This window comes from Urocitellus parryii, chromosome 6 (assembly GCF_045843805.1).
Source record: "Urocitellus parryii isolate mUroPar1 chromosome 6, mUroPar1.hap1, whole genome shotgun sequence".
Lineage (NCBI taxonomy): Eukaryota > Metazoa > Chordata > Mammalia > Rodentia > Sciuridae > Urocitellus > Urocitellus parryii.
Window position 1 is genome coordinate 188041459 of NC_135536.1, and position 12093 is coordinate 188053551.

Genomic DNA, 12093 nt, shown 5'->3' on the forward strand with positions numbered 1-12093 from the left:
GAAGAAGAGCTGGCCCTAAGTACTCTGTCCTCAACTCTGGGCTAATCAGCCTGATTTCATATGGCAGATGAGTTTCACAGAGATAGCCACAAAGTCAAACTTCTGACTCATCCAGTGCTGGTTAATAAAACAGATCTCCAGTTCATGGCCAGAACATCATCTCAGAGCACCCTGAACAGTAATTAGCTTCCCAGATCTCACAAGTAGGAGCTGTTGGTCTGGACCCCACATTCAGTCCCTCCTGTCTCTGCAGTGGAAACTAAGGGTGGCCAGGCTTGTATCACATACAGGTGCTGAGCTAAGGCTTGCCTGGGTGCCAATGGGTTACATAACAGCTGAAATGAATCTGAAATATAACCAGACATTTCAGTACTATTCCCAAGTTTTACCATTTTCAATGTCTTTTTTCTTAATTGTATAATATGAGGCTTTATATGTTTGAGCATCTTCCTAAACACTGACGGAATGATCTTATATTGATGAGTTGGATCAATATAACCAAAGAAGGGGAATTTCTGTTCAACCAGCACCACTCCTGAGAAAGAATGCTCTCCAAACTTTATGGAATTTGAATTATGGAGAAAAATGCTAATGTAATAGATTGCTACTGGATGATTTTTCCAGAAACCCTTTCCTTTATTTGTAAAATTATTTTAAATGTGCATCACAATGTGATGAATGGTCGCTGTGGCCATCCAAATAATAAACATCTGAAGTGAAATTAATGTTTCCTTGTATTCCATTCCTCTAAATTTGACAATTTGCTGCCTAGATTTTCATATTCCTCCTCTTTTATTGGAATATAAACATTTGTACATGTTTGCAGGGAATTAAGATGTAATCCCATAATACAGATCAGTCTCTATCTTATTCTTCCCCCCTCCTCCACATATTTTGAGTGCCGTGGATGAAGAACTGGTCCTCTCCCCAACCTGCCCCAGTTTCCTATATCCCTTGCTCTGGGAAATCAATTACATGATGTCCATCTGTTTCTCCAGTCTGTATGGTTGATTCATGTGGAGCACCTGGACCCTGATGGGGCAACAAGCCTTTTCTTTAGAATTCTAGGACATCTTCTGGGGTGAATGGGTCTGTGTGTGTGAAATTTGGGAATGTTAGCTGCTGTTTTTCATCATGTGGGCTTCAAAGAAGGGAGAATGCAGAGAGCAAAAGCATAATGCAGATGCATCCTGGAAAGGGCAGGGTGAGGGAGGGAGAGAGAGGAAGAGAGATGAGCAAGACAGTAATCTGGGTGATCCCCAAAGTTTCCTTATCATCCCCAGGTTCAGCACTGCCCTTCCCTTGGATTCTGTGGGAGGAGACCCTTCCAACAAATTCTCTTTATGTTTCATTGTGCTTCCATTCTTAATAACAAAGGATAGACTATACCTTTCACACTCCCCCAAATTTCTGGAAGAATTTACTTTTCCTGTCATATACATATATCATAGTGGTTTATATTATATCGTTACATTTGATGCATTTTCCTTATGAGAAACAAGAGCAATAGTAAGCTACTTTATTCAGTCAACATTTATTATTTATTCTTTCTCTTACTCTCTGCTAAATTCTGTGTTGATAATCCCCAGTTAATAGTCCCTGGAAAAATACAACAACAACAAAAAAAAAGAACCTGAAAAGCACAACAAAAAAATCATCAACTTTTTTTTTTTTTTTAAAGTGGTGTATGATGACTAGGGTAAGCACAGTGTATTATGGGAAGGGCAAAAGGCAGTTGCTACTGGATCTATGTGCAACTTTGATCAAGAAATCTTACTGCTCCTTGAGGTCTCAGCCATGGAGCCTGTTGGTAAATGTAACGAGGGGAAGAAACGATGTAGAGGAACTGTCTCCAACAATTTTTAAATTCTAGAAACAACTAAAGAGATTTTAAATCATCATTTCATTTCCCCCACAGTGCCGTCTTTATAAAAGTCCGCAATTTGACTGTCTCTGAAAGGAGCCCTGAAGTTTTCCTCAGTAGCTGGTCACTTCCCAGTGCTCCCATGTAGGTTTGCCTCCTTAAAAGACTTTTCCTCCTTAAGCCGCTCATTCTCCCTCGAAGAAGAGCATTTGCTCGGGGAGAGCTGTCCCTGTCGGGGGGAAGGGTGATTTGAAGAGGTGAAGACTCAAAGCCCTTTGCTGGCCCCGAGCCTCACTGCTTGCTCTCCAGTCCCCACCATTTCCCGCCACCAACTGTCCATGCCACTAACCTGCACTGTCTCTCCACGGGATGAGGTGGAGTCTTCTTTCATTCAGCTCCAAGCCAGGCCTTGAGCTGAATGGCCGTGTGTCTGTCTTTGCTTTCTGAGATGTTTTCTTCAGGAGGAAATTGCTCATGGACGCTGACTGCCTTGGCCTTGCTGGAAACTTGGCTTCTCTGAGGGTGGCTGGACAGCAGTTCACTGATGCTGGAGGAGCTCACCCCGCAAGATCAGTTCAGATTCTCATTTACTTTGAGACTGAGCCCAACAGCGGCGAGGTGAAATGCATTCTTGTCTTACCTCTAAGGCCTAGCGAAAAGAAAAGAACATCCTTGGACATCAAATACAATCTGTGAACCTCAGAACAGGGAGACATTTGGGTCACAGAGTTTCTCTAATAGCACATTTTTAACTGGAAAAAGGGGGGGGGGCGGGAAACAGATTTTTGCTATGGCTGGAGAGAATCTTGGACTTGATCCCTTTTTCCTTTCTTCCAAGGAGGCTGGAGCAGGAGTAGTGGGTCGGGAGCAGGTGATGACTTCTTTCCCAAAGCGTTCAGGGTTGGATTTCCTCATTCTTCTTTCAGGACATGCACGGACTTCTGTGGTATGATTTCAGGAATGCTGCTCCAGGGAGGATTCTGGATGACAAGGAGCAGGAAGGTTACTAAAAATAGTTGAAGTGAAAGGGGTTTATTGAAAGGATAGAAAAGGATCTAAGGAGATCTGAGGTTAGAAGAAAGATTGCTGGATTTCTTGTGAGTAGGAGTTCAGGGCTAGAAGCCAAGGATAATTCATGTCCTTAATCCTTTATCTCTCCAAAGTGCTCAGGGTCCAGTCTGGGTGTTGGCCTTGTGGTGTGGTCAGTCTTCCCTTTTATTTCAGCACGCTTCTCTGCTTGGGCTTCCAGGTGACTCCTCAGTGGCAGTCTCCCAGTTTGGGAGACCACAGATCTGGCTTCCTTAGCACCCACTGTGTCCTGGAAGCAACTGGGCATCTCATTCAGATGCCAGAGAGAGAACATCTGGCAGCCCCAACTCATCCGGCCAAGTCAGGCCACGAAAGTCATGGACGTCTGGTACAAATGAATTGGCAGCCCTGGAACCCAGAGGCTGTCCCTGTTCAGTCAACTGAAAGGAGAAAAGAACAGGACTCCATGATTCACAGTATCAGAGAGCTTCTCCTAGCGGAAGACCACAGATGATACCATGTTCCTCATCTTGAGATCACCTTGAATAGCAGGACACCCTCCAGTAGAGGAAAGAAGACTTTCTTCCCAAATGGCCAGGAGGGTTTGAATTTAAATCTTACCAAGATTCACTTAAAGTAGCTTATACAACAAGATGAATGACTAATAAATTACATTTCATTTGAATGTATTCAGTCATTCCTTACTCAATTATTGAGGCCTTAATATGATCACGGTTAGCTTTAGGGGCTACAAATGAAAACTTTCAGTAAGGGAAAGAGGAGAGAAGAAAGAGATTTAAAAAAAATCTGAGTTCTTGGAGAAAGGAAATGCCTAGAGGAGAAAAGGATGCAGAGAGAATATATTGGGGTTGATGGAAAAGACAGCTTATTGCATATTTAACAATCCTATAGTCAACAGAGTGTTTTCTTAAACTCCTCCCAGCTGGACATCAAACAGCCCAAGGCTTGGCTTAGTAACTAAATATCTGTCTTGAATAGGGAAGGCAGAGTGCTTGCCCCTACAGGAGGAAAAAGAGGAACCAAATTCGATTCAGCACCTGCTCTCAAGAGCATCAAATGAAAAGACAATTTCAGATGTCATCCAGGAAGCCTGTGGTGAAAGCTGAAAGGGAGTTACAAAGTGCAGAGAGGGGTCAGGTGGGAAGCTGTGCGAGTCTAGGGTGGGCATCAGTGATGGGCAGATGATGGCCATCTTCAAAAGGCACCAACCAGTTTACCTGTTTGGTTCCAACTTAGATTGGTGACATTTAGCATTGTAACAAATAGCATGGTAACTGCCACTCAAAACTGACACTGTCCCACTGGAACAGAATCTGGAGGCCCTGTGGTGCCAGGCATCAAATCAATAGTTGCAAGATTCTAGGGAGATGGGAACCAGGGGATGACCAGCTTGCAGGAGTATCTTCAATTTTAACAATTGGAATTGTGGCATAGTGCTTATGACCCAAACCTGGCCTCAGAAAGGACCTTATTAGGGTACAAGACTGGAGATCCAGGTCTGGCTTCTGTTTGGATGGGCCTGAATGCCATGATAAGGAGAATGTTTACTAGGAACTAAGTGGAGAGTGATCCACCCCAGGGACAATGACTCAACACACATCTCTTCAACTGATAAGTGGTCAATACCTTTCAAGGAGCTCCACCTGGCTGATGTTGTGGATGGGGATGCTGTTTTGACTTGGTGCCTTCCCTCTGGCATCTGGAAGTCAGGGAATTTGGTACCGAGAGCCATGTCCCCAAAGCTCATAGACCTGGAAAGTGGAAGAGACTCTTAGTACAGTTACACCCTCTCAAAGACAGTGACTTGGTCAAGTTCACATTGTCCATCACAGACAGAGACAAGCTTCTCTGAGGAAGATAACGCTTGCCAATCAGAGGCCAAGATGGCAGTGGGGTGGCATAGGGAGAAGGGAGGCACATTAAGACCGGAGAAAGTTGCTGTGTTTATTTTCTTCGATTTTTTAAAAGGGGTACAGTTTCTGAAGACTTGTTTTGGCTGAGTTGCCTCCCTTTCACTTTTTCTGGCCTTGCTAGGGCTGGATTAGCGGTGCAAGTGGAAAGGCGCGCGCCCCTGCGGCTTTGGAGGTGCATCTTCCCTGAGCGGAAGGAAGGAATCTGGCACCTCCTCCGAGCCGCCCCCACGGGCCGCGGTCTGTCCCCAGGCTTCCCTGAGTTCTCCAGGCCCGAGGGCTCTGCAGGACGGAATTCCGGCCAGGCGCGGTGGGGGCACGGGTGGGTCCCCGTGTTCCGGGCAGCGCGCCCGTGAATCCGCCGCGCGGCCCATCCATCTCCGCAACCCTGCTGGCGGCGCCGCGCTCGGTTCGGAGGGCGCTTAGAGACGCAGTGCCTCGCTGGGGAGGGCGAGAGGAGTCACAGCCCCCCTCGTGGGCCCAGACTGAGGAGGGGGCGAGCCGGCGCCGAGCTGGGGAAGCGCGGGGCTGTGGGCGCCTCTCGCTGGGCACACACCTTCAGTGCCGCGCGATCTTGGGGGGCAGGTGGCCTCAGACCTTGTCAACCAGCGGTGTTGTGAGTCCCGCTTGCTACCGGGTACCTTAAACGTCAGGCAGGAGCTGCTTAGCTGGGGTCACCGGACGCCTTTTGCTCCTTTCCCCCGGAGCCGGCGGGTCGAGCTTTAAGCCAACCCCAGCTGGACGCTGTGCTCCTATAAATAGCGCGCGGGTGCCCGCTTCGCGCTCTCCCGGCTGCGCGAGGAGAGAAAGTTGTGCACAGGGACTGGGGAAGGGAGACCCCGCCAGCCCAGCTGCCCTGCACCTTGGAACTGATCCCGGGAAATTGTGCTTTCAGTGCGGTCTCGCCGCTGCCTACCTACGTCGGAGTGACTCCAGGCTTCGGGGAATTTTTGACCAAGGGAAAGCGAGAATCGCCAGCATCCTGGCTGCGAACACAGGCTCGCGTTCTTCTCAGCCCAGGAAACACCTCCAGCCTCTGTAATTCGCCCCTGCGCAAGCTAGACTCACACAGGACCTACACTGCACCGCTTGGCACCCGCCGCTCTTGCGGCTTCTCTGAGTCCCCGCCGTCTTTCCTGCTCCGTGGTTCATCTGGGGGTGCTTGGGTTGGAGCTAAAATTTATTTATTTATTTTTCTATTGAGGTGTGATTGTGAGAGCTTGGCGACTTTTAGATGTGGAAGAAGAATAAGGGTGGGTGCAGGGGCCCCAGGCAGGGCTGATTCTTGGGCGGAGGAGGGTAGGTAGGGGTTCTGCATGAGCTCCTTAAAGGACAAAGGTAACAACAGAGCCAGCGAGAGAGCTCGAGGGGAGACTTTGACTTCAGCCCACAGAATTGGTGGAAGTGTGCGCGCCGCCGCCGTCGTTCCTGCAGCGCTGTCCATCTAGCCACTGGCATCTTTCGGAGCTCCGGGATCCCAGGGTAGGAGGCGACGCCGGCGAGCAGAAGCGCCAGCCGGCTGCCGCTGCCCACGCCGCTCACCATGGGCTCCGCGCGCCGGGGGCTGTCCGTGGTGCCGGCCGTTCTGCTGGCCCTCACGCTGCCAGGGCTGCCCGTCTGGGCGCAGAACGACACCGAGCCCATCGTCCTGGAGGGCAAGTGTCTGGTAGTGTGCGACTCGAATCCAGCCACGGACTCCAAGGGCTCCTCTTCTTCCCCTCTGGGGATATCGGTCCGGGCGGCCAACTCCAAGGTGGCCTTTTCAGCCGTGCGGAGCACCAACCACGAGCCATCGGAGATGAGCAACAAAACGCGCATCATTTACTTCGATCAGGTTAGACCCCAAGCGATTCGGGGCACCCGGAGTTGGGTGGGCGGTTGAGTGGGTAATCTCAAGGCATCTCAGACAGGGGCTGCCTGGTGGGGCTAAGCTCCTCCGATTGGGATGTGGGGATTCATTTAGACACCCGCCTTCCCAAATATGTCGGAGCCTGAAACTTCTGATGTGACACCCCCGGCCCACCCCTGGCCCTCATTCCTTCTTGGTCTCTAACAGAGGCTGCAGCGCGGTGGGGGAGAGGCTTGGGAGCACAGAGGCCGGCCCCTAGAGCACAGGACAAGTTTAACAGCAACAGGTCAGCGGGAGCCTGGGGAATCTGGTCCCTGGACGCGGGGATCTCTTGGGCAGAGCTTCGCCCCTTGGCTCTGGCTGACTCCGCTGCGTGTGTGGCACAAGCTGTTCTGTGGTGCCCTCGCGGACTTCGGATAAACGTTTGACTTGTTTCTCCAGGTGGAGAAGCTTCTCCCCCAAGAGAGATCCGGCTCTCCACACCCTGTGTAGAGATCCGGCAGGTGGCCGCAGAGGACGGCTGGGGTCGGGGTGGGGGGTTCAGATCTCACTTCTCAGTTGAGAGGCTGAGGTCCTCTTTCACCATCTGGGCACAGCTGTGGCTGCTTAGAGTAGGCTACATGCCCTTCCTGCAGACCAGAGAAAAGTTGCTCAGGGAGGAGGAAAAGGAATGGGGAATCCGCACGGATCCCCCAGGGAAGCACTGGGGAGATGGTTCCCGCTTCCTGGGCTTCAGTCCTTTCAGAGAACTGCAAATCACTGGGCAAAGACAGACAGTGAGGTGCAAGGCAGGGGATGGAGGCGGGACTCCTGAACGCTGGGTCAGAATTCTGTTTTGTTTTGCCGCTTGGTGCTCTGCGGTTTGGCAGTGATGAGAAACCCCAGGATATCAGCTTAGCTGGAGCAAAGCGTCCTAAGGAAAACTGACTCCAGAGTTTTCATTTTAACCCGAAGGGTACCCAGACTCTCTTAAAATTCCAAAGTCACACTTCACAGTCGTATGCAAAGCACTGTGTGCTGGAGCACAGGTTAAACAGTGCTGCAGGATGTGCCAGGAAAGGATGAGGTGACATTTGTGGTCCCTACTCAATTTTCCTAAGTAATGCCTTCTCCAGCTGGTCAAAGACAGAGTATGTCTCTCTGGGGAATTACTATGGAATAGCCATAATTTGTAACTAATTAAGTAGCCCTTTGGGTGTTTTGGTGCTGTATTTTCCAGTGTGATGGAAATAAAGTGGAGCACCATTGCTGGTTTGAATTTTGATGCATTAATTAAATGTTGGAATACTGTGGGCATCCTGCCACCCTCTGAATGGAGTGTGCTTTTCAATGACCTTCCTGTCAATTAGAAGAGGAGAAGGGTTTGCTCTTCTGTGCAGGGAGCTACGCATCTTGGAGACAACAAGACTCATTTAGTTATAAATTTGATGTGCCTGGATAGTCCAATTACCATGTAGAGTCAACACCCTGCTTTACTTGTAGTCAACACTAATCTGCTATTTCCATTATTGCTAATGAATTATACTACTTATATCTGAGCCAGGAAGTCCGTCCTAAGCACCTGAAATTATTTTAAATGTGCTTGAAAAAAAATTCTTTGTGCAGCCTCTGTTGGGGATTATTGCACAGCAGGTGACTTGTTGAAAGATCATCCATCATCAGGTCAGAGAAAAGAAATTTGATGCTTACTGGGAAGAAGGTGGAATCTCAATAAAATCACACACCTACATGTATGTTAAGGCAGGCGTTGAGCCTGGTACACCTGCCTGACGGTCATGGCACTGTTGCTCAGAGCCAGTAGTGCATTTTAAGGAAATTATGCAAGAGGCATGAAAATGTATTAATTTTGACAAGAAGGCAGCCTTTAAAAGAGATTGTAGCATATTGCCACTGATACTTAGAGAATGTATCTTTATAGGGATCTCTGATTTTTTTTGAATGCCACTTACAGATTTATGTCTTGGAGAGACGTGAAGAAATCCTTGTTATTTTACTGCCCCCCCCCTTCTCGTAGGAAGCAACTGGCCTATGTGGCATTGCAAACCTAGCTTATGAGGTCACTTATGGAAATTCAGAGTTAATGTTCTAACCAGAAGAACCATGCTGAACATCCTGGGCTACAAAGCCCACTGCTGCCCTCTTCAAAACAGAGCCTTGTTCCACTTTTCATTTTTCATTTTTTGGGGGACATTAAATAAAGAGCAGATGATTGATAGGAGGATAAGGTGTGACACTGAGAGGAACACAGAAAGGCCACCTATCTCACTGTGCCTCATTCACTCTCTATTCTTTGGCACCCGAGAAGGGCTGACTCATTGCCAGAATATTATAATTCAGGTTTAGACGGCACCAACATGAAAAAATAAAATGGCCATGGATCTTAGGAGAGCTCCGGTAGAGGCTCAGGGAAGGGCCAGGCATTCATATCACTTTATGCACCAACCGTTCAGTGTCAAGTATTATGTCACACAGAGGAGGGGTACCCATGGCTCTGTGTGATATGTCCAGGGATGACTGCGGAGAGACCACGGATGTCGATTGGCTGGCTTGGCAACGTCATTTCTGGATATTGCAAAGACTTGTGGATGGTGGGAATGTACCTCCATAGCAGATGCCCTTTATCTGATTCTCAGAGCAAAGTTAATACTTTAAGCCCTCATATGTTTCTCAGATGTTTCCAGAACCATTGAACCCTGCTAGAAATTGAGGCACGAATACAAAACATTTACTTTATTTTTTTTCCTGTACTGTTTAAAAGAAAGAGGAGCCTTCCCATACACAAGTGTGTGGTCCAAGTCTCTTAAGAGGAAAGATGTTTTATGCTCTGTGGTTACTGAAGTTAGTTTTTGAGGAAAGAGGAGGGAGGGAAGGAAGGAAAGATAAAAGGCAAGAAGGGAGGAAGGAAATATATTTTCCTTATAGAAAAAAGTATTATAATAATTTACTGTTATTTATTATTTTTGTTTGTAGATCCTAGTTAATGTGGGTAATTTTTTCACATTGGAGTCTGTCTTTGTAGCGCCAAGGAAAGGAATTTACAGTTTCAGTTTTCACGTAATTAAAGTCTACCAGAGCCAAACAATCCAGGTATGTGTTCTGACCCATTCTCTCTGTCTCCCTAAACAACTGTGTTTATCTCTAGTGGGTTATGTTTTTAAGTATTTACTCAAAGATGTGTTTTCATCATAAAAATAAACAGCCATATTTATAGTTTGTTTTTTAAAACACTTCATTTCCAATTTTCTTCTTTACATACAATGCCTATTGAGGCATGTAACAAATAGCACGTAGAAAAGCAAAGCTATTACCTAACTGATATCCAAACATTTAAAAAATATGGTTTGGTAAAAATTTAGTGACACAAATCTCTTTCTAAGATCTTGATTTCATTTGGTGCATGTAAAAATTATTTGAACTTGTAATGAAAAAACTTATAAAACCAGCAGAGCTTTGCAAGTTCATTTTAAGTAAATAAAACAAATTTGTTCTCGTTTAAAAAATTATGAGATACAGTTAACTATCCACATAAACTTGTGGAAGACAGCAATTAGATATTCTTTTTAAATGAAATGTTGCACTTACGCTTTAGTTTACCCTGTTACTTTGGTGGTACTGAATTCTTATCAGTTGCGGGTACATGATTGACAGTAGGCCTGTGTTGTTCTAGATAATGGGCTTGCCCTCCCACTCAAAAACAGCAATGGAGCTATTTTCCTGTGATATTGAAATATGCTAATGACAAATAACAAGAACATATTTTAATGGAATTCTAGGGTAACATTTTATCTTATGCTTGATAGTTATTTAATCTATTACGACCATGGGAATGGTAGATTACACTCCATCTACTTATCCTGCCTAGAGAATGGCTAACTTGGTCAGTCTCGGATTTAATTCACTTAATATTACTTCTAAACTAAAAAGGAGTGACTCTCTAGTAAGCAAATTTACTTTCATGAGAAAACTTTTTCCAAGCTCCAATATTTAGAAATCTATGTAATGTTTGACACACAATCAAAATCACAGTATGGGGGAAAAAAAGTTAATACAAGTCTGAATCCATTCTTTTGCTAATTATCCATCATTAAGCTTTCTTTTAGTGGCAGTGGTGATTATTTTTAGCCCACTTTTCTTATGAGGGAAAATAGAAGAAGAAAACACTCACTCACAGGCACACTCATGTGCACACACACTGTTATTTCAAATGATTTTCAGAGCTGTGCAGGTTGTAGTTGGTGGAAACCTGCAAAGGAATTAGTAGACTCTGGCTGCATCTGGTCTATCAGGTCCAAGAGCACTGGGCAGCTCCAAGGCCCGCCCTCTTCATCCCAGAGGGTCTGTGGAGGGTAAGGACAGGAGTAACCTTAGTGGGCATGCTGAGAAGCCCATGTTCACAGGACTTCCACAAGGTTGCTCTCTGGGTGGTATTGAGTGTGTGTGTGTGTGTGTGTGTGTGTAGGAATGTAAGGAAATTTCTGTGGGAGAAATAAAAAAAAAATCAACTCAGTAGATACATAATCTGACCCCACAGTCGACTCATTTGAAAGAGGGGGGATGTGTTTCCTGGATATTTCACAGTGGGTCACCTCATCCCCTCTTAACTTTAAAGAGAGCTCCGTAGTGATGTTGTTTTTCCTCGCAGGTGAACTTGATGTTAAATGGAAAACCAGTAATATCTGCATTTGCCGGGGACAAAGATGTCACTCGAGAAGCTGCCACGAATGGAGTCCTGCTCTACCTGGACAAAGAGGACAAGGTTTACCTAAAACTGGAGAAAGGTAACTTGGTTGGAGGCTGGCAGTATTCCACGTTCTCCGGCTTCCTGGTGTTCCCCCTATAGAATCTGACTTCTCCGTTTATCCAGGTGAGGGGCAGCCCACCCCCGAGTTTTTGGAAGATCATTTTTTCATCCCTGGATTCATGTCTTTTATTGGTTTCTCATGGGTGAATATGGATTCTCTTTAAGGATTCTAGACCTGTCCGAACCAACACAAAATTTCAGATTATTTTCATGTGTGTGTGTGTGTTTGAGTATATTTGGATCGGGACTCAAAGCAGATCATGCTTACCTATGCTCACCTGTAACGGTCAAAAGCTGTCTCAAGGTTTGTTCTGAATTTAATTTCCTGGAATTACTGAATTCGTTGCAGATGCGAATTTTTATTTATTTATTTTTAAAGACTGGCAACCGGGTCTAGGAATTAGAACACTCTAAAAGTTCTGGCTTCAGTCAATGGTTCATGTGATGCTGCCAAAGAACTGTACTGTGTGTGGATATATTGATTAGGCTTTTTTTTTTTTATTCCTTTGGAATTCGTTTGTTCTGTTTTCTTAAGGAAACTGGGAATGGGTTTTAGTGACTGGTTTTGTGTTTTTTCCACAAAGAAGGTAATAGATGGCTTGCCTGGAAACTTACCTTG

The 12093-nt window shown here is 46.2% G+C and overlaps 1 protein-coding gene across 1 annotated transcript; it reads left to right on the forward strand.

The window, feature by feature from the left end:
- The first annotated feature begins 6367 nt into the window (after window positions 1-6367).
- On the forward strand, window positions 6368-11513 carry Cbln4 (cerebellin 4 precursor). Its single transcript, XM_026406796.2, has 3 exons — window positions 6368-6658; window positions 9644-9760; window positions 11316-11513. Exons 1-3 carry the CDS (start codon window positions 6368-6370, stop codon window positions 11511-11513), a joined length of 606 nt encoding a protein of 201 aa, XP_026262581.1.
- Window positions 11514-12093: the final 580 nt, after the last annotated feature.